Raw genomic sequence first — 23873 nt, forward strand, 5'->3', positions numbered from 1 at the left:
GTACTTGCTAGTGACAAGAATAATTGCTTTTATTTTTTTAGAGATTTGGAATTTTGGGACATTTTTTTCCACTTTTTTATATCATTTATTGTTTTATATGTGTTAGGGGCTTTTGGGACATTCTAATGAATTTTATTTTTTATTTTTTAGTCTCTTTTTGCACTTGTTTTGTTTTTACAATACTAGCATATGAACTAGTGATCATGTAGGCACATGCTGATGGCAGACCGAGGACCATCATTAGGTCCCGGCTGCACGGCTGAGAAGACGACATCCCCGCAATCGCATTGTGGGGTGCCGGGAGGAGATATGGGGTGCCCCTCCCTCTACAGCTACATAGATACCCTGGTCACTAAAATGACCCCGGGATCTAACAGGTTCGGATCCGGACTGTTAGAGCAGGGTCCTGGCTGCGCTCTTCCCTGCACAGGGGGCCCGTGCAGAACTTTGTTTAGGCTAACAGAGTAACCTAAGGCCCCTTAGTGACAAACGGAAAAATCTGTCACTAAGGGGTTAAACACTGCTTATTATTTACTATATTTACTTTATTCACTTTATAAAAGTAACAGTATCAATGTAGCCTTTCTAGAAATCACAAATGAGGTTTATTCACACTCATTCATTGGTTAGTAAGAACAATTTATTTTAATGTGAATAACCTCATAAATGACAATGTATCTAGACATTAACTTCTCTCCTACCAGGGACACAATATTCAAATATATTTACTAATCCTTGACATTAGTCACAATTAAAACGTTACTATTTTCTTAAGGATTGGATATATATATATATTTATAGAGCCTATTTTGAAATATTTCTTTTCTTACTGACTCTTAGAAATTATTTACTATTCCATGATTCCACCTGGACAAATTAAACTTTTATTACAGGAATAATCAATGTCAATATATACACAGCAAATCCAAATTGAACCACAAACAAAATAAAGAGAAGTAAACTTTATTTCAATATATAAAGCTTAAAATCACAATCATATCCTCAAACCTTGGTATGTTTAAAGTGCATACTAAAAAAAAAAAAATCACGTATCACTCAACTACTCCATACTGTATGTGACCATAACTCACAAATTATTGATCTTGCTTCATCTGTGGCTGTTACCAAATCAAATACATGAACATCAGGATACAACACAACAGTGCTTAACCCCTTTAAGTACCCCACCTGGTCATTACGTATTTATGGATGTAATTATTATTTTTACGTTTTTGTCTCCTATTTGTGTTCTCTGCTGTGTAGAATCCTAATGTTCATGTATTTCATATGCTTACAGCCACATAAAGAGTATATGTATGATCTGCCATAAATTATTTTATGTATGCACATATACACTCACCGGCCACTTTATTAGGTACACCTGTCCAACTGCTCGTTAACACTTAATTTCTAGTCAGCCAATCACATGGCGGCAACTCAGTGCATTTAGGCATGTAGACATGGTCAAGACAATCTCCTGCAGTTCAAACCGAGCATCAGTATGGGGAAGAAAGGTGATTTGAATGCCTTTGAACGTGGCATGGTTGTTGGTGCCAGAAGGGCTGGTCTGAGAAACTGCTGATCTGGTCTTCAGAAACTGCTGATCTACTGGGATTTTCACGCACAACCATCTCTAGGGTTTACAGAGAATGGTCCAAAAAAGAAAAAACATCCAGTGAGCGTCAGTTCTGTGGGCGGAAATGCCTTGTTGATGCCAGAGGTCAGAGGAGAATGGGCAGACTGGTTCGAGCTGATAGAAAGGCAACAGTGACTCAAATCACCACCCGTTACAACCAAGGTAGGCAGAAGAGCATCTCTGAATGCACAGTACGTCGAACTTTGAGGCAGATGGGCTACAGCAGCAGAAGACCACACCGGGTGCCACTCCTTTCAGCTAAGAACAGGAAACTGAGGCTACCATTTGCACAAGCTCATCGAAATTGGACAGTTGAAGATTGAAAAAACGTTGCCTGGTCTGATGAGTCTCGATTTCTGCTGCAACATTTGGATGGTAGGGTCAGAATTTGTCGTCAACAACATGAAAGCATGGATCTATCCTGCCTTGTATCAACGGTGGTGGTGGTGTCATGGTGTGGGGAATATTTTCTTGGCACTCTTTGGTCCCCTTGGTACCAATTGAGCATTGTTGCAACGCCACAGCCTACCTGGTTATTGTTGCTGACCATGTCCATCCCTTTATGACCACAATGTACCCAACATCTGATGGCTACTTTCAGCAGTATAATGTGCCATGTCATAAAGCTGGAATCATCTCAGACTGGTTTCTTGAACATGACAATGAGTTTACTGTACTCAAATGGCCTCCACAGTCACCAGATCTCAATCCAATAGAGCATCTTTGGGATGTGGTGGAACGGGAGATTCGCATCATGGATGTGCAGCCAACAAATCTGCGGCAACTGTGTGATGCCATCATGTCAATATGGACCAAAATCTCTGAGGAATGCTTCCAGCACCTTGTTGAATCTATGCCATGAAGAATTGAGGCAGTTCTGAAGGCAAAAGGGGGTCCAACCCGTTGCTAGCATGGTGTACCTAATAAAGTGGCGGGTGAGTGTATATACCCCCTGCTAGATTTAAGTGCATAGGTTTTACCACAAACAGCTTGAGTGACCAAATGAATAACTACAATATGACCGTTACCAATGGTTACCGCAAACAAAGTATCTCTTGTTATCATACCATTATTGTAATTTTTTTCGCTTTTAGAGTCACCCCTGATCAATCTGCAGCTTTCTAATTTTCTATAATACTGTTTAAATTATCATTTTTCTTTTTATTATTGTGATAGATTTACTGATTTGGGCTTAATGTAACTCATCTTATCACTTCATCCAACCTCCATTTAATTTCTTCACATATTTTTTATTTTAATTAATTTGATTTATTAATGTAATAACCATCTGTCTATTTATCTATCTGTAAGCTTCCATTAAATGGATAGCTTTACTACTTCTTATTATGTTCCATGCATAGTTTTATTCTAACTTTAGGTATTTCCTCCTATTATCCACAGCCATGGCTCACATGGGACATTAGTTTCCCCAAAAATGTGGATCCAAAACATCCAAATCCCCAGCTCACTGCTCCTCGGCTGGAGTTGCAAGCAGTGCACGGACAGCCAAAGGAAAGTGCAATGTAGCAGGAACAAATCCAGCACATCAGCTCAGGGAACTCATTAATATTCTTTATTGAAAATATATATATAAGAATTGGGTCAAGTATTTCCTGAATTTGAGATAAATGGTTATAGATGTTTATACAATATAATCTAACTATGTGTATATGTGTACATATATATATATATATATATATATATATATATATATATATATACATTGCAGTGATGTATAGAGTATATATATACATATATACAGATACGTATATATATATATACATATATATATATATATATATATATATATATATATATATATGTATGTATATATATATATATATATATATATATATACACATATATAGACAGATATATAGATATACTGTATATATCACTGCAATATATTATATTTTACTCCATAATTAAAGTTTATATCTATTACAACAATTTAATAATTAATAACATTTTTTTCAAGTAAAGAAGTCAACAGGTCATACCTCTAAAGATCTACATATATTATGTGCGATAAACCTCAGGTAGTCTTTGCAAGAAACGCTGTAGGCTCAATATTGCTTTGCGCATATAATGGATAACATCTACTATGATCATAATTGTATAATATGTACTATCAATGATTGCATACTTACAGCTTGAAAATATGAGTGGGCATGAATGTTCATCCATGGGGAAGTTGTGCAGTTGTAGTTGACATTCAGCGTTGATGGTGAGCCTAGAAAGAGATTATGTATCACTCTACCAATTGAATAATGAACATAGTTTAACTCTCTTTAACTCTTACCTGGTCATTTATGTGAAAAACATGAGAAATTAATATTCAAAATTGGTGATGAGCGGACTCGTTCATACCAAACTTTGTGGTCATCCTCATCTTGTCCCAAACTTCATTAGAAGTTCTTGATCAGATGTGGATTTTGTTCAAGCTATGCCCCTCCATTAGCTTAGCGATTGGTGCTGGCTTTCTCCATTATGATGTCACCAAACAGGGTTTTAAAATTTGGGGTTGGCCGAACCAAATTTTGAGCAATCCACTCATTACTACTAGAAATTCTGATATCAAAGTGGTTATAAAGGGAAAAAAAATCTGCTACATGAATGTACATTAAGGACTTTTACATACTTTATACAAGCCATATTGTTAACAATATCAGTCACTGAATTTATACTATCGCACATATGGTTTTAAAATACAGTAGTTACAATAAAATCATAAATTTATGCTGTAAAAGAAGGGGCTGTATCATATGTTTGTCATCCAGCAAGTAGCAGAATGCCAGTGGGACTTGTTTACTTCATGTTATTTTAACAGATATAAATTTAATAGAATAAATTTAGTAGTTTTGTGAAAATACTACACCATTAATTGGGCTCTCTACCGATCATCCAACTTCACTAACAAGTCCCAATGTGAATTGGATTTGTCATAGTCAAAATGCTGAATGTGAAATATTTCACCATCTAATACAAAATTTGTTTCCAATGAGTTCTATAGCCAGCTCCATAGCTAAATAATATATTTGTTGCAGCTGTAGTAAGATAAAAGGTTTTCAAATTTGATGTGACAATGAAGAACCACTCTTAACAGTAACAAAGTAATATAGCACTGCACAGAACAAAATAAATTCTTAATATAGCGAGTGAATATCATTGTATTAGAAACTTTGTTATGCTAAAGTTACAGTCTTACCTGTGGTTATTGCATAGGCATAAAATTAAATACTTGTTTTAAAGCAAACATTGCATTTGGAAAAACTTTTAGGTAGGCTTTGGCCATCAGATGAACCTCCCAGGGGCCCATGTTCTAAGACAATGAAACCCTTTTTGCTACAGTAAGTGACTAAGTAATACAATCCATTGTACTTCCAAAATTGGTCAATTGGTCTATAATAGACTAGCTAGTGATAAAACAGTCTTTAAAAAAAAAAAGTTTATTTCAAGGCTTAGTAGATGCATTTTCTATCTCAGGAGGTGCAGAGAGTGACAGTCACACCTGGGCACAGCTGTCATATGAGACTCAAAATAAATCCTTCCATATGGGAAGAAAATTGTAAATTATACAGTATATCTTGGGGACCTAGCAAAGATTTTGTCCTGGTACCTAGAAGCTTTAAGTTGTTTCCCTCTCTAAGCTCTAGCCTCATCGATTCAGACATGCCTTGTCCGGTTGTTAGTTTATGGACAGCATTCAGTTTTATAACGCAGAGGAGTGGGGGGTATCTTACAGCACCACTATATCTGACATTTTTGTAAATTTTTATCAAGCAGATATGGTAGTTTACGACATCGTCATGCAGAAGAAGATCCCATCAATAGTAAAAGTTAGCAGAGTTGACCAGTATATAATACAGATGGAGACTGAAAATGAACAATCGCAAAACAAGACAAATGCTGGCAGGGCGGCAGTAAACTGTAACTGCTGGGAGGCAACAAAAAACTGGGAATTGTAGTTCTCTCAACTTACATGCCTCATTGTAATATTCCCTGACATGCAATAATAAAAGCCAAGGCAAAATGCTAGAAATGGCAATTCTCCTCATTGTCTCCTCTCCCTTTATTGTCCCTTGATAGAGCTTGAGATAGAGTTTCCAGAGTTCAAGGATTTCAAGGCTGTCACTTAAAAGTGTATACACCATCAGTCATTATTATATGCTGGACCCTCCTTTATTGTTTTGTAGGGTACCCTCCCCTATTACTATGCACATCATCCTTCCTGATTATTATACATAGTTTTCTCCCTTATTTTTTATATAAAGTGTCCTTATCTTTACTACTTATGGCCTTCTTCATTATGATTAAATGTGGAGTCTTCCTTCATTGTTTTATATGTCTTATTACTCTATACAGAGCCCTAAAGGGTGCTAGAAGGGGAAACAAGATAGCACTATAATTTGCAGACTCCTCTGTAAATAATGTACATTCCGAAATCTTAAAAAGGTATACCATCACCTATTATAGTTGTGCAATTGGCACCACTCAAGGAGAAAGTATGAGAAAGTAATGTGGGGTCAACTGCCAATGGGGGTTCCTGGTTCAACTTTCACGCCTGAAAGCCGCTCCGTGTAAAAGAAATATGATTCTCAGGATACTCCTGAGTGTTGTTTTTCCGTGATTTGGAGCTGGACTCCAAGGTAAAGTTCAGGTTATTTTTATTATTACATAAAAAATCATAAAACAATAACAATTCTGCAATACATGATTCAAGTCTGCAACAGGCTTGTTGCAACTGAAGAAGAGTCCAATGTGGACTTGAAAGAATCTTTTATATAATAATAAAAAGAACCTGAACTGTACCTTGAAGTCTAGCTCTGAATAACAGGAAAACAACACTCAACCTGAGATTCACAACTCTTAATTACTTAACTTTCTGGTCCCAAGGAGCAGCAGTCAACATGTAGCCATGTTGCTGCCTTCTACTTTGCTGTGTGCCCAGGGATACAGAAAACAAATGCCATCCCATAGCGTGTCTACGACATGACCTTTTTTATCTGGGTTAATGTAGTAGCAACTGGTCCTGATGCAGGAAGGGCTTTGGCTCACATTCTGCCCCCACCCTGGATTGTTGGACATCACTCCTTGCTTCCAGTTGCATCCTATTCTCTTTTCTCCTCTCCTGCTTCTTCATCCAGTCAGAGAAAGCTACAGGAAAATGACATCTGCCATGCTCTCACCCACTCATCTGTTTGTGTGAAAGACCACACACTGCCGAGAAACTGTGGCCTTGTCTGTGTGAATGCCAAAAATTTTAATACAACAGGCACTTTAAGCAGCAGGTCTGTGTGGTTTGCCATGTTCAAACCATTGTCTCACCCCACCTTGCCTGGCTTGAGGTTCAATGGCAGCAACCACTCATCTGTCAAAAATTTTAATACAACAGGCACTTTAAGCGGCAGGTCTGTGTGGTTTGCCATGTTCAAACCATTGTCTCACCCCACCTTGCCTGGCTTGAGGTTCAATGGCAGCAACCACTCATCAGGTACAGACAGATGAGTGGTTGCTGCCATTGAACCTCAAGCCAGGCAAGGTGGGGTGAGACAACGGTTTGAACATGGCAAACCACACAGACCTGCCGCTTAAAGTGCCTGTTGTATTAAAATTTTTGGCATTCACACCCTGCTGCTGCTCGCCTAAATGTACTGCGGAGGAACTTTGGCCTGCCCACCCACAGCCTTATATGTGATATATCAACTTAGTGGAATTCTACTTTGCATATGGTAGAAGGCAGCAGCAGGCAATTGTGGAATTACATATACAAAAAGTCCTCCAGCTCACCTGGATCATGCGGCAACTTAGTCCGCTAGCACGGATCCACCCCGCTGCTGGGCGATGTAGTCCGCAAAAAAGAAATTTCCGGATCCAGCTAGGTGCAGATTAAAATCGCCTTTATTCGATTTTCAGGGCATCCATCAGATAAAATACAGGTGGCATGGTATAATCGTCAACGCGTTTCTAGCACATACAAGTGCTCTTAATCATGACTGATTAAGAGCACTTGTATGTGCTAGAAACGCGTTGACGATTATACCATGCCACCTGTATTTTATCTGATGGATGCCCTGAAAATCGAATTGTGGAATTACAGCTGCAGAAAACGCAGGTGAGTCAAAGTGGGTTAGAGGGTCTAATGGTAGCACAGGAGGAAGACTAGAAGGAACAGGTGTCAGGCCAATCCACACATGGTTTGGGGGTACTACAATGTGCAGCCAGGGGACACTTTTATTGGAGGAAGAGGAGGAGGAGGTTTCCTTTCAGCAGGTTAACTCTCAGAGCATCTCACCGAGGACAGTGGCAACTTACTGTGCAGAGTAACTTTTCTGTTATTCCCCCCTTTTTAGCCTTCTAGCCCTTACTATCACCCATTTTACAGACATTTGGGGGTGTTAAAATTCATTGACTTTCAAAGGGGTATGTATTTAAGTCAAAGTTTGTGACAAAGTCCAGGTCCCAAACTAAGACTTTTTCTCTGTATTTGTATGAACAATCAAACCTGAATTTTGCCCTGCTCACTCATTGCTAATGAAAAGCAACATATTATATTAAGACATAATTTACTCATGCATCCTTACTGATTCCATGGGATTTGAGAGAGTAGGGAGCAGTCGCTGCTAGTTGGTGATCAGTTTAGTCTGAAGCATTTAGGCATTTAAGCAATGGATGTTTATACTGTACAATACCAATGACTTAAAAAAAAAAGTATATACACAATACACTGTAATATATCCCATCGGGAATACTAAAAAGATAGACAAAATAAAATAAATGACCCCCATTTCCCTACATAATTAAAATAATGAAATCTATAACATGCTTTAAAAATGTGCATTTTTTAAGAAAAATTTTTTTCAGACGGTTAAAAAAACCACCGAATGATTGCCTTTTACATTTTACTACGTAGAAAAATTTCAACACATAGTTTCAACACATTAGTTCACATATGGTATCAATGAAAATGTCAGGATCTTGTGACACCTAATACAGCTCTCTTCTGCCTTTCCTTTTTTCAAAAGATATTAAAACATCAAATTATAACTATATAAATTAAATATCTATGTGAAAGTACAAATAATAAAAGTGAATGCTTTAAAACAAAGAAAATGGCAAAGCTCCATTTTTTTTTGTCAATTGTACCACCTTTGGAAATAGTTTTGCAGCTTCACAGGAAATTGCATGGGAAATAAAAATAATGATGCTGGTAGAAAATATAATTTGTCACATAGGAGTGATTAAAAAATTGAAACCCAAAAAATGGAAAATAATTATGTAATGAGTAATGATGTTGTCTAACAAAAAGTGTTCCATTGTTATTTTACTGTAACATCCATAATCCATTACTAGAACATCTATAATGATAGTCTAGCTCTATGTTGGGCAATAACAGACCCAGCGACAGAGGAAAACAGCCTCCTAATGATAATTATAAAAGGGTATCTATGTTCATCAAGGGGTATATAGTTAATTGATGCTATCAGAAGTTTATAATAACAGTTTGTTTAGGTTTATTTTAATAAATTAGCAGTAAAGTCATAAAGTGACAAAATATAAACATAAATTCTTTAATAACAATCTAAACGACAGAAAAAAATAATCAATAATCTTTACTGGAAATGTAAAATAGCAACAATAGCAACAATGATCTGAGGCCTGCACTGCCACCTGGCCCGAGGCCCACACTGCCGCCTGAACGGAGGCCCATGCAGCCACCTGACTCAGCCCATAACGCTGCCTTCTGCATGGAACCAGGACCTACACCCCATCGCCCCATGCCAGTGTCGTTGACCACCAGCCCCTGCAGCGGCCTCATCTCTGTATTGCAGCGGCTTCCAGGAGCTGAGGAGACTAGACCCAAGGGCTAGGCACCCTCAAGAGTCCCACGTGGCCCACCAGCATCCCCTTTGTTCTGGGCCCACATGATCCTTGCGAACCCTGTGGCATAGCCTTTGCAGGCAATGTGTGTATGAACTTCAGCCTCTTTGTAGACCCCCACCTTCCCTGTGGCATCCCCTTCATCAGCACCAAGTGGATCATTGGCAACAGGGCTCCACGGCACAGGGCTGAGTACAACAGAGTGCCGGAACCAAATCCTGGCAGCCAAGAGCACTGGAGCACCTGAAATGTAAGTGATTGCATTCAGTACCCTACTGCTAGTCAGGATGAACCAGGGTTCAGCAGTAGCCAGCACCAGGCAGCTAAGTGCCGGTACCTGGTGGAAGCGAAACTCGGGGCAGTGCCCATTCTGCAAAAAACTTACTACAAGATATGACGGTTTCACGACACCACTGTTTTGCCCCACATGTACCCTAATGTAGCATAATGTATGCAATATAATGTGGTTGCCCTAAGCTGGGTGACCACCCATATGTGAATTTGTTATAACGTTAGGGGAAGGGAAGATTTTGTACATCATGCCTACGTAAGGAGCATCTAAGTAATTCTTCTTGCTGGTTGGTGCCTTTAGCGCTCCTAATTGGAGTTCACCCCATATTTTCTATTTTTTCATTATAATAGATTCATTAAAAGTTAAGTTTTAATATAGGTCATCCACCATTTTGTACTTTCTACGTTCTTTGTTGACCTTGGTGGTCAAGGTAGGGAGTACACTACCCTCCTCTTTTTGTACTTCTGTCCAGTGACTAAATACAACACAGACTCTCAAGACTTCTTAATTTTTTTTTTTAATATAATGGCAATATCTATGCATAGCAATGACAGTGGGGCCCAGATCACACTTTCATCGGACTGTTCACGGTTTTCAGGATTTGCGCAGCTTTGACAGGTATTTTAACAGGAGTTTGCACTGGGATTGTGTCGCACGCAATCGGATTGTGGCGCAGCTGCGATGGCTTCCATGCAACAGAAATCGGGGGGCGTGCCGTCAGACGATCCAACTGATTGCGGACTGAGCGCGGGATTTGACTTTTAAATTGCGTCGCAAGACATTACACCAGGAAGAAGAAGATGAACTCCGGCGGACCTGAGTGGGGAGGCGACACATGCACCTTTTTGGGGGAACGATCTTAATCGCAGCACAGTGCATTATCGTCGGACAATGCACTTTCGTGAAATCCGAGGGGCCGGGTACTTGCCCCATTATTTTAAATTGCTATTAATCATATCTATAAGTGAAATGTGCAAAATAATCAAAAATAAAATAGGTAATAGAAAGAATTGTAGCCAGGATCAGGGAATGACTTTAACTATAATTTTGCGTTCAATCAACACACTCATTTATCCCTGTACATAATAACCCGTTCAACATTGTCTGCATATAATTTCCACATAATACATTATGTCCAACAAATATAATCTTTTCCAAATAGAATATGCAAAGCAGCCCACAGTGAGTGAGAAAAAAAACATCTACAGATGGAAAAACTAGCTAAATCTTTTATAAATAACTATTAGTGAAATTATTTATATCCAATTATAGTTGCATAAAAACTATGCTTTACCTGTACATATCCTTTCATTTGGGGGCACTTAATATATTTCGCTATATTTTCAACTGTGATTCATTCCAAACCTCCATGGAATATTAATTTAGATTTTTATCAAGCAGTCTATGTTATATTGTTTAAAGCACATTCCATTATGTAATGAATAGAGAATTGCAACTGGAATATTTTATTCATTGAGATCCAGGATGTGGGATGTCAGTGTTCCCTTTATATGTTAAGCAGTGTATAGATAGATAATTAGATGCAAAAACCTTTTATACAGTTTGTGATTATAGGAAATCTGAACTATCACCTATCATAAAATAAAACTACAAAGTCAACTTATTAAAGCAAATAATTGTACTAAATGTATAATGCTATCCCTTTTGCTCTTATAGACTGAATTTTTTTTTCCATGCTTGGCATTTATCTCAACAAACAATAGTACACCGGCAATGGTAGAGGGTCATTATATCCCTGTGAACTGTATCCCTGGATACTTCAGAGTTCAGAGGACTATGTATTCAGTAAACTTACACTTAAGGCTATGAAATTATTAGTAGGTATACTATTTCTGCACATTTCTATGGTCAATGTTTATCCGTAACGTATATATTTTATTGTAAGGTTTTTGGGGGCAAAAAGTGAAAATTAAAAATAAAATTATTACACTACACAACCATATACACACACGTGGTTAAGGAACCCAACTTACAGATGACCCCTTAATACATACAGACCTCTTTGGCCACTGTGACCTCCGATGAAGCTCTCTGTATACTTCACTTTAGTGCCAGGCTGCAAAGATCATTTGTAAAGTGTCTATAATTAAGATTGATTGATAATCCTCTTTCCTGTGACTGCAAAAATATTTCAATTTTATCTGGGACAACATTTTTTTTTTTTTTAAAGCTATAATTATAAAATGTACTAGTTCTGATACATATACCCGGTATATTCATGTCATAAGGAAAAGCATACCTTCTTTGAATTATATAATGCTTTGTGTACTTGGACTTTAGGTGACTAGGTCAAGATGACTGTATATTAGAAATTAAGCATAGCATAACAGCATTCATAGAAATTAAGAGGGTAAGTAGCAGCCAGGTTCTACCATCATGCAAAGTTTTGACATGTTTTTATTCTGGGATAATGCCAAGGAGGAAGGTATCTATAAATTGACTTACAATGGGCACAGAAAGTATTCAGACCCCTTTAAAATGTTCACTTTTTGTTTCAGGGCAGCCAATTGGCAAGATAAAAAAAAAATCTTTTTTTGCTCATTAATTTGCACTCTGCACCCCATCTTGACAGAAATAAACAGAAATGTAAATATTTTTGCTAATTATTCAATAATAAAACTGAAATATCATATGGTCTAAGTATTCAGACTGTTTGCTGTGACATTCATATTTAACTCACACGCTGTCCATTTTCTTCTAATTCTCCTTGAGATGGTTCTAGTACTTCACTGGAGCCCATCTTGATAAGGACTTGATTAGCACCTGTCTATACAAGATCTAACAGCTAACAGTGCATGTCAAAGCACATGAGACTCATGAGGTTTATGTAACTGCCCAAGGAGCTGAGAGACAGAATTTTGGCAAGGCACAGATCTGGCAAAGGTTACAAAAGAATGTCTGCAGCACTAAATGTTTCTAAGAGCACAGTGGTTTGGGCCTACCACAACTCTTCCTTGACTGAAGAAAGATGCAGCAGGAAGATGGGAGAAAGTTCCACAAAGTCACCTATCCCTGCAGCCCTCCACCAGTCAGGGCTTTATGGCAGAGTGTGCCAATGGAAGCCTCTTTTCAGTGCAAGACATATGAAAGCCTGCATAAAGTTTGCAAAAAAATATATGAAGGACTCCCAGACGAAAAATAAGATCATCTGGTCTGTTTTAGACAAAGATTGAACTTTTTGGTGTTAATTCTAAGTGGTAGGTGTTTAGAAAGGCATTGCTTATCACCTGCCAAATACAATCCAAACAGTAAAACATGGTGGTGGCAGCAGTATCATGTCATGGGGGTGTTTTTCAGCTGAAGGGACAGGATGGCTGGTTGAAATTGAAGAAAAGAAGAATGCGGCCAAGTACAGAAATGTCATGGATAAAAACCTCTTCTAGAGTGCTCTGGACCTCACTGAGCCAAAGGTTCACCTTCCAACAAGACAATGACCCTAAACACACAGTTCAAATAACAAAGCAGTGGCTTCAGAACAACTCTGTGACCATACTTGACTGGCCCAGCCAGAGCCCTGACCTAAACCCAATTGAGCATTTCTGGAGAGACTTGAAAATTTCTGTCCACCAACATTCACTATTCAAACTGAGGGAAATGGAGAGGATCTACAAGGAAAAATGGAAGAGAGTCCGCAAATCCTGGTGGAAAAACTTATTGCATCATTCTCAAGAAAACTCATTGCTGTTCTAGCTTAAAGGGTGTTTCTACATGTTTTTGTCCCAAAACTATATTTGTGAAACCATCCCTCAGTTTAGTGGTTTTAGAAATAGTGAGGATACACATATTGCCAAGCAAATAGCAAAATATCATGAGAGTGACCCTTCTGCAATAAAATTCTTTGGAGTTGAAAAACTGTATACCTCACAAAGGGGGAAGGGGGATTTTGAAAACCTGCCCCATAGAAAAGAGGTGCAATGGATATCTACGATGCAATTGGTAAAACCAGAAGAAGTGCTCTCTTCTGTTTGTACTGTTTATCTAGAACACTAGAACATAGGCCGCTGTTTAAGCCCCCCTTCTGTCAAACATCTGTCTGCAGTAGCCAAGCAAAGGTTGACATTAAGACATTTACAGCAGCATAACTAGGAGAGTCATATCTGTTGTTGTTCTACATTAGAAATAATGTCTGACTCCTTTTGTCTTAATACTAACAATTTGTCTTAACACTACATCAAAAAATTGGCTAACACCTAATTGCCCTAATTGGTATACTTCCCTTAAAAGCCGGCAAGACCCATTCGTTGGGTTTTCTTCTTTCTTAAGGAGTTTTTTACTATATTTTAGAATGGCTGCATTGAAGAAAAAAAAAGACTTGTAAAAAATATGCAAATGAGCCAGAGGGTTTTTTCTTGCTTGTTGCCGGCTCGCAAGGAAAAGCTAAGCTTGCATGCGTGAGATTTGTAGACTGCCCAGTGACATCACTGCAGTCTGAGCATTACAAGGGCAGGGATTAACTGCAAGGGACATGAATAAATTAACAGCTCCAAGAGCCCAGAGGTGCTATGGAGAGCACCTCTGGTTCATCTGTATAAGCCTTTTTTTCTTCAGTGCAGCTGTTCTAGAATATAGTTAGAACACCTTAGAACTGGCGAGTGGAACGCCAGTTGCACTCGCTCGCCCGACCCTGGGTTTCGCCGTTCTCAGCTTCTTCCGGGGCCCCGGAAGAAGCTGAGAACGGCGAAACCCAGGGTCGGGCGAGTGGAGCTGGTGTCCGGTTTTGTATACTGTTTTATGCGCATTTTAAACATACTCTTGTGAGTATAACTTTTAAGATTAAAATCCAAGGTTTTAAGAACGTACTATGCGATTTGGTGCCTACTTTCTCTTTTAGTTTTTGCTACCACACTGTTGAGTGAGTTTAAGGAGAAAACTGCACCTTAAGGACTTTCTGAATAGTGGCCTACATCTTGTTGCAAAACTTTCCTCATCGGTAGAATATAATTGAAGATCTTTGAAGGAATTTTGAACAACAGCCGTATTGGAATCATTGGGAGCTCCGGTCAGAGTTTTTTATACTCCTTTTTTTAAGGTGTATATCCTGCAATATTTATGCTCAAAGATTTGTAGGTGACAACTTTTATTGGAATATATGATACTTACCTTTACATTGCTTGATTAGTATCTTTTAGCCCTGAGCCATCTGACCCCTATCCTTGCATATTCACACTGTAACTAGCGTCTCATGCACTGACTAGTAAGAGCTTTCATTATACCAGAAAGCATCATGCATACCTAGAATGCTTGCACAGCTGCAAGCTGAGGTTGGCTCTCCCTACCATACAGTTTCAATCCAGAGCAGGTTCCCCTCTCCCTGACCAATGGGATAAAGAGGGATTATCTGGGAGGGATAGGCCTGGGTGGAGTCAATGTAACATAAGCTGGGGTATCAGCCTGGTACTTTTTAATGCACACTGAGACTGGCAGCTTACAATCAAGGCACTTGTCCCAGATCTCTACTAACTGTACACATCTCACTGGAGAAGTGCTCGAGGGGGTGTACATCTCACCTAGGTTGCTACGTAGTGTGAGATGGTAAGTCCAGGATTGACCTGTTGCTCAGCAGTATTATGCTGCTGAGTTGTTGTTTAATCTTGCCGGGCCTGGATTTACAGGGAGTGGCAGGTAGGTTTGGTAGTGGGACTTGCCACTCCCTCCCCTCGATCCAGTTCGGGTTTTGGCATCAGGTGAGCTCTGCTCCTAATCAGCCTGTGAAGGTAAAAGCTTTCAAAAGCTTACAGGTCTGGTCCCCTCTAAGCCAGGAAACAGCCTATGTGGGTTTGGAGGAAGTTGCGAACGCAGCCACTGCGGGAGCTAAAACTCACCCTGCGATATCCAGGCTAAAGACGCTGTGTTTGTGAGTGTCAGATAGGTGAGACAACCTGTTAGTAAGCGCCCAGACGGGTAGGTCTTTTGTTTGAATTTTTAAAAGCACGGTGTTGCTGTATTTATGTTTGCTGGACTGTTTATGCTAAAAATAAACGCCAAGTTTATCTTTTATACATCTACGTCTGCTGTGAACTGTGTCCTAACACACCATCCCCCGGGAAGATCCTTACATAACATAAAAGCAATATATTTCCCATTACTTGTATGTTGTATATGTGGATCTAAACTAGGAAAAGGGAAATACAAAAACACTTTTATAAAGTGTTTTTTACAGATTTCCAATAATCATCACAACCTATCTTACAACCTAGTTTGGAAATAAAAACTACAAAGTTAACTTATTAACCCCTTCCCGACATTTGACGGGAGGTGCGTTCCCACAAAATGCAGTACTATTACGTCATGCTTCTGGCCAATAAAATCACCAATAAAAAGGTGGTGATAAAATTAAGGCACAGTGTGGTCTGCAGCAATTGTTTAATGGGGGAGAAGATTACTTACATGCTATTTAATAATGCCCAAAATTAGGGGAATTCTAGAATCAGGTATTATGATATACCTTGAGGTCATATAATGGAGGTGTTGTTTGGTTCTATAGAAGTGAGAAAAGTCCTACAAGCTGAAAGAGATCTTATTCCTAGCCCAAGGCTTGAGGACTGTGAAATGCACACTTTAGTGTGCATGAGGCCTTCTTTTGAAAAATAACTATTCAGAATTGAAGTGGATTCAGAGTTAAAGATATATCTCACTAGCTTGTTGGCTGACATTGTTTTTTAATCAAATTATGAACCCTGGAGCTGCTGGTACAAATCATCCTTGTTTTTAAGCAGATTTGGTCAATCACTTTGGAGCAGCTTGTTTAATACTGACTTGTTAGCCACTACTATGTTAATAAGGTTATCTGGATGGTTCAGTGTGGGGACATTTTAAAAGTTCCTTACTCCAAAAGTGTTGAGACAAATATTGTCCATTCAACATTTTGATAACAAAAACATATCTGAAACAAGGCTTTAAAAAGTCCCCTAATTATTCATCAGGCCCAATGTTCATATGCATGCAGCTTTAGGTATACTCTCACCTTCAGCAGACTCACTAAAAGCCCCCACCACTTCTGCTCTTAAAGACCCCCCACCAAATGTGGGCGATTCGAGCGGTCGCATGCCCGCCACTGTGTATTTGGGTCCACAATGACCGGGTTGTAACTATGAGGGTCATGGGCCAGTCACACACCAGCGGGGCGCCGCCATCTTGGGACACCTCCGAGGATAACCGGACGAAAGAAGATGAGGACGGTGCGCATCGGGGGAACGGAGGTAGGTGAAATATAATTTTATTATTTTACCTTAAACTACACATAGTTATTATTGGGGGGGATATAGTTAGTTATATAGGTGTTGTGTATATAGGTAAAATGGGAAACTGTAGATAGTTTAATATAGTGGAACTGTATACAGTTATTATAGGGGGTGCATATGGTTATTGTGGGTGGGTATATAGTTATTGTAGGGGGGTATATAGTTAGTTAAAATAGGCAGTGCATATAGTTATTATGAAGAGTATATAGTTATAATAGGGGAACTGTATATGGTTATTATGAGGGGTATATAGTTATTGTAGGGGTGCATATAGTTAGTTAATATAGGGGGTGCATATAGTTATTATGGGGTGTTTATAGTTATAATAGGGGAACTGTATATAGTTATTATTGTGGGGTGCATATAGTTGGTATGGGTGGTATGTAGTTCTAATAGGGGACAGTGTATAGTTAGTTATTATAGGGGGTATTTCTAGTTATTATAGGGGTCTGCATACAGTTGTTATAGGGGAACTGTATGTAGTTAATACTAGAGGTCCATATAGTGATTACTGGGAGCTGTATATAGTTATTGTTAGGGGGCTGTATATAGTGATTGCTGGGGGACTGTATACAGTAGTTACAGGGAGCTGTATTTATTGATTGGGGGAGCTGTATATAGTGATTTCTGGGGAGCTGTATATAGTGCAGTGATGGGCAACCTTTTAAGCTTGGTGTGTCAAAATTCGCCAAAAAACCAAGCATAAATCGGATGGTGTGTCATCTTGACAAAAAAACATAATTTTGTGATATTTATAGTTTAAATAACAAATATGTATACTATTTAACTTCTAGGGTACTTTAACCATAGGTTGCCTGATTGATCCTACCATGTACTGCCATACTACAGTATGGCAGTATATGGGGATTTTCCCAATCATCTATTACTATGTGCAAATCACACATTGTAATAGATCGGTTACAATCAGACAGGTGTGGAAATGCTTAGTAACCTGTGAACTTTCTGTCATGAAAGTTCACAGGTTATAGCGTCTGGATCTCCCTCATGCCCTCTTGGCATGGAGAAGGTGTGAGGAGCAAAATAATCGCAATGTCTTGCGATTTGCAAGGCATTGCGATTATTTCAGGGCTTGTACATCACAAAACTGACACACAAGCCCTGATGACTGTCTTCTATCATACAGTGCACTGACCTTACTTACTATATGATGAGAGGCGTTGTACTGCCTTGCCCCTGCTATGGAGATGGTCAGTGTAGAGGTGGCAGCTGCTGGGACATCACACAAGGCAGCAGCAATGTGACCTCTGACTGTGCTGCCATCTTCCCCCCACCACAACTATCAGGAGCTGCAGAGGAGCCTCCTGGGTGTATGGTCACCTCTCCTGCTGTGCCCCATGCTGATACCTGTGCTGACTGGAGACACTAGACACAGCTCACACATGAGGAGGGGCCGGCCCAGGGGAGGAGGAGGAGGAGGGGGGAGTGCTGGAAGCTCAGTGCAATCTCTCAGCCTCCCGGCTACTGCACCTGGTCATGTAGGATGAAACTTAACTCTCAGGCAGCCGTGTGTCAGTGAAAATGGCTACGCGTGTCAGCACTGACACGCGTGTCATAGGTTAGCCATCACTGATATAATGATTGCTAGGGGAGCTGTATACAGTGATTGCTGGGAGCTGTATATAGTGATTGCTGGGGGAGCTTTATATAGTGATTGCTGGGGAGCTGTATATAGTGGTTGCTGGGGGAGCTGTATATAGTGATTGCTGGGGGAGCTGTATATAGTGATTGCTGGGGGAGCTGTATACAGGGGTTGCTGGGGGAGCTGTATACAGGGGTTGCTGGGGGAGCTGTATACAGTGATTGCTGGTGGAGCAGTATATAGCGATTGCTGGGGGCTGTATATAGCGATTGCTGGGGGCTGTATATAGTGATTGCTGGTGGAGCTGTATATAATGATTGCTGGGGGGAGACGTATATAGTGATTGCTGGGCGGAGACATATATAGTGATTGCTGGGGGGAGACGTATATAGTGATTGCTGGGGGGAGATGTATATAGTGATTGCTGGGGGAGCTGTATATAGTGATTGCTGGGGGGAGATGTATATAGTGATTGCTGGGGGGAGATGTATATAGTGATTGCTGGGGGGAGATGTATATAGTGATTGCTGTGGAACCGCATATAGCTATTGCTGGGGGCCTGTGTATAGCGATTTCTGTTCCTTGTCTGGGCCACATTCAATGGGGGACCCCACTAGATTTTGTGCCCCGCCAACCTAAATCCGGCCCTGACTGTAACATAGGGTAGTATGGAGTGTTTTTTGCACATCGAAAAAAAAAATTAAATAAAAACAAAATGTTACTTTGCTCTTTTTAAAATAGAATAAAATTAATTATTTAGTGAATGTTTAGGTTTCCCTGTTAAAAGTTTGATGGTGGAATCATGTATCCAGAAAAAGGGTTCCTTTAAAATATGTATATATGAATGTGTTTAGCAACTAAATGATTGCTGTATATGGTAAATAAACACACCAGTATACTATTGTATAGTAGATAACATTTCATGCCTGTTATTTTTTCTGTCATTTCCTTTATTAATTTTCCTGACATTTAAGATACATTTTCAACTACTTGTTCTGCTTCTCAAGCATTCTCATTATACTAAGTGCTGTCCCTAATTTCCACAGTTTTGCTTTAAACTCTTTCATGTATACACATCTATTGACATTCTACTCATTATGTTCTTGGTTTGCACATTGTTTTATCTATTTCCAATCATTTTTTTTTTGCAAAATAAACAATACAGTCTACCTAACTAACCAAATCTTATAACAGGATTTTGTTCCATACACAGGTATCAGTTATTCAGGACATTCTGTCCACTTCTGTCCACTCTCTGCCATTTCTAGCAGTCCTTGTGAAGATTACAGTAGCAACGAACATGTGTTACCAGCTGAATTTATAAATGGTTAAGCAGTAACCTGTTTATGTCATTTCTTTCCAATTGCCAAATTATTATCTATTCAGTGAACTGGTAACTGTTTGCCAGCTTAGTCCAACCCTTTTCATAGGCTAAATCTTTTATCTTTCACAAGACTATTAAATTTTGTAGCTAATGATATTGTCCATTTACTTTTTATTTTAGCAAATACGTTCATTTGAATGCATAAACAGATTATTGTCATTATCTTTACATAATCGTCATTATCTTAGCTTTGTTTCCACCCCAATTTCTTAGGATCACCTAAATAATTGCTTTATACTTCAAATATTTATATTTCATTTTTCAAAATAACTGTTTCCAGTCTCATCCTTATACACAATATCCTCAGGCCTTTCTACTTAACAAAGTATAAAAATCACATGTCTTTTTAGTTCTCTGCTGTATATCCCTAGTAGGTGAAAATGAGCATCCCAAAATTCTGCAATCTTTAACATTTCAGTGTAATATTTGATTCAATTTGCTAGTTAATATTAATTATAGCAACTATAAATACTTTCTAATTTAACAGGGCTCAGGTCCATATACTAAACGAAAACTACTATTAAAATCAATTATGATTTGACAAAAAAGTCAAATTTATCTACATCTACAGCACATCAGAAAACATATTTTTCTTTTCTACAAAGAGAAAGGAAACAGAAAGGCAAACCACTCATATTTGAACAATATGAGGGAACAATAAGAGTTAAAATAAAGACAATAGAAATTGATTATGGCAACATACCTAAGTGTGTACAAAATTTTCCCATCATTCCATATTCGTAGAAGCTGGTTTGGTGTTGTAATCCAATGAGCTTCTGCCGTTTTAGAGTTTCGAAAGATAGTATCTGGAACCCATATTAATCCAACCATATTGCTGTTGAGCGTTAAAATCTTCATGGTGCTATTAAACCTGAGACGATTGTCAGTCCACGTTTGAGCAAAAAATATATCTATTTGGTATTCCTGTCAACAACAAAGAAAGCAGATTAAATGACTATTTTTTTATCACACAGTAATCTTTTGCCTCTAAACCAATTTTATTATAATTGTTTCAGATTTACATGATTTATCATTACCTTTTAGGAAACTGTATTCTATTCCAATGTTTTTAAATATTAACATGGCTTAAATCTAGTTGATTTCTCTGTAACCTAATTGAAAACTCTATTTTGACATACAAACATATGCTTAAAGGCTGTCTTGTGTAGTCACACAAAGATAAATATAAGATATCATTTTTTATCATTTATCATAAAATACTGTTGTCCTTACCAAAATCCATACTTATGTCTTAAAATAACTAGAGGAAAGGTAGGAAATATATTTCTTAATCTTAATTATTTCATTATTAGATCTCAAAGATCTGTGTCACATGGAGGTATCTTGTCATCATGTAGCCAAAATTAAGCACCTCAAAATGTGTAAAGTTATCAAATTGACTACTTAAAAAGCTATTGGTGTCTGTCAAAACCCCATACATTTGTTTACATTTTCATGCATGTAGCCCATTGGTCAAATGGATGGTCTGATTTTAAACAGAGGTTACTGAAAAGATTTTGTAGATTAGTGTAAATATACACTTTGGGGGTATATATCATATGCCGGTGCTTGTGCCGATAGCTGCACTTGTCCACGGGGCACAGCCGAATAAATCAAGAGGCTTTTCCACGTAAGAAAAGTCACTGGCTGCAGCTAGTGCACCAGCGTGGGGAGAGGAACGCCAAGCGCCAGCCCAATCCCCCCTAGATGCACCCTCCTTCAAACCCTGGCACGCTCCCCTGGTATGGAGGCACCAGAAAGTGGAAAATAATCGCAAGTGCTAGCAAAAAGCTACCATTTGTGATTATTTCAGGGTTTCTACACCAGTGTCATGGCACACAAGCCCTGAAAAATATCCCCCTTTATCTCTTTAATCTCGTGATGAAACAGCTTCATGAGATTATATTCCCTTGTATCCTTCAAATGCTCGAAAAAGCAATTATAACTTAAAGAGGTTATCCAGGTATATAAACTATATTTTAAATAAAAGACATCATACACATCTCTCAAGTTAACTCGCCTGACACCGCCAAGTCACTGTTTATATAGAGAGGCTGGCTGCATCATCCTGACCACTATTGTGTGCCTGCTACAGCATTAGCACATGTATTGGTCATAATGGCATTATTGGCCTTGAGGCACAAACAGAGACTCAGAAGTGAAAGGCAGCGCCATGTGTGATTAAAAATGGGTGAGAGGTGAGTATAAGGTTTTTATTATTATTATAGCCCCCCGCAGCCATATATAAAATTTATATTATACCTGGACAACCTTGTTAAGGTATCCTAGCATAACATTTTCATTTGTTATTTCTCCTGACTTTAAATCAACATACATATTTGGCTAGTTCTAAATGCATGGTTGGGAGTAAGTCACTGTTAGACACTTCTCAGTGTAAGATAATGCATGTAAAATTTCATGTCACTGAACCGTCTTTCCCTAGTGGGATCTGAAAAGGCTACATCTTTTAGCCATTGTGTTATTTTAAACTAAATTGCGTGAATCTCATAAGTTCACAGTCTGAGAGCAGAACTATTCTAGTTGCCCATGGCAATGGCCAATCAGAGTTCAGCTTACATTTTCAGACAGCTCTGATTTCCATGGTCATGGGCATGGGCAACTAGAACAGTTTTCCCTCAGACAGTTGTGATAAATCTCCCTAATAGTATTTAAGACTGGAAAAAGATGCAAGTCCATTAAGTCCAACCTTTAAGAAAACACATGATTTTTCCCCATAACCCGTGATGTTTTTGCTATCCAGAAAGGCATCCAGGCCTCTCTTGAACATGTACCATAACAACCTCCTACGGCAGAGCGTTCCATAGTCTCACTGCTCTTACAGTAAAGAATCCCTGTCTATGGCTATGGTAGAACTGCTTCTCCTCTAGGTGTAGAGGACACCACCTTGTCCTGGTCACAGGCCTAGATATAATAAGATTCTTGGAGAGATCCTTACACTGCCCGGTATTTTTACATTCTAATGAGCCTCAGCCTGCTTTTATCTAAACTGTCAATGTATTTCAGTGTATTTTGATTGCTCTCCTATACACCCATTCCAGTATAATGTGTCCTTTTTATACACTGGTGTCCAAAACTGTACACTATGTTTCATGTGTGATCTGACAAGTGATTTGTATAAGGGCAAACTATGTCCTTATCATGAGAATCTACCGTATACACTTGTGTATAAGCCGAGTTTTTTAGCACAAAAAATGTGCTAAAAAACCTCAACTTGGCTTATCGGACATCAGGGGAGCCGCGCGGATATCGGGGAGCCACGCTGAACATCAGGGCCGCCAGAGGGTGAGTATATAAGTTTATATACTGGCTGTATACTATTGGGGAAGGCTGGACTGGCTGTATACTACAGGGGACAGGCTGGGCAGGCTGTATGCTACAGGGAGCAGGCTGGGCAGGCTGTATACTACTGGGGGCAGGCTGGGCTGACTGTATACTACTGGGGGCAGGCTGGGCTGGCTGTATACTACTGGGGGCAGGCTGGCGGTATACTAGTGGGGGCAGGCTGGCTGTATACTACATGGGGCAGGCTGGTTGTATACTACATGGAGCAGGCTCGCTGTATACTACATGGGACAGGCCGGCTGTATACTACATGGGGCAAGCTGGCTGTAAACTACTGGGGGCTGGCTGGCTATATACTGGGGGGCTGTGACCAATGCATTTCCCACCCTCTGCTTATACTTGAGTCAATTGGTTTTCCCAGTTTTTGGTGGTAGAATTAGGGGTCTTGGCTTATACTCGGGTCGGCTTATACTCGAGTATATATGAGTATATACCTATCTTGATACATCCCATTA

General features: G+C 39.1%; 1 protein-coding gene across 4 annotated transcripts in view; it reads right to left on the reverse strand.

Annotated features, from left to right (window-relative positions):
* Window positions 1-23873, reverse strand: part of GABRG3 (gamma-aminobutyric acid type A receptor subunit gamma3) — a 363647-nt gene that overhangs the window by 140929 nt on the left and 198845 nt on the right. For all 4 annotated transcript variants that reach the window (XM_072135692.1, XM_072135690.1, XM_072135688.1 and 1 more), the window contains exons 4-5: window positions 20759-20979; window positions 3787-3869 (exon numbers count right to left, since the gene is read on the reverse strand). In XM_072135692.1, coding sequence (XP_071991793.1) covers window positions 3787-3869; window positions 20759-20979 — 304 coding nt within the window. The remainder of the gene's footprint in view (window positions 1-3786; window positions 3870-20758; window positions 20980-23873) is intronic.

The sequence above is a fragment of the Engystomops pustulosus genome, chromosome 2 (genome assembly GCF_040894005.1).
Source record: "Engystomops pustulosus chromosome 2, aEngPut4.maternal, whole genome shotgun sequence".
NCBI lineage: Eukaryota > Metazoa > Chordata > Amphibia > Anura > Leptodactylidae > Engystomops > Engystomops pustulosus.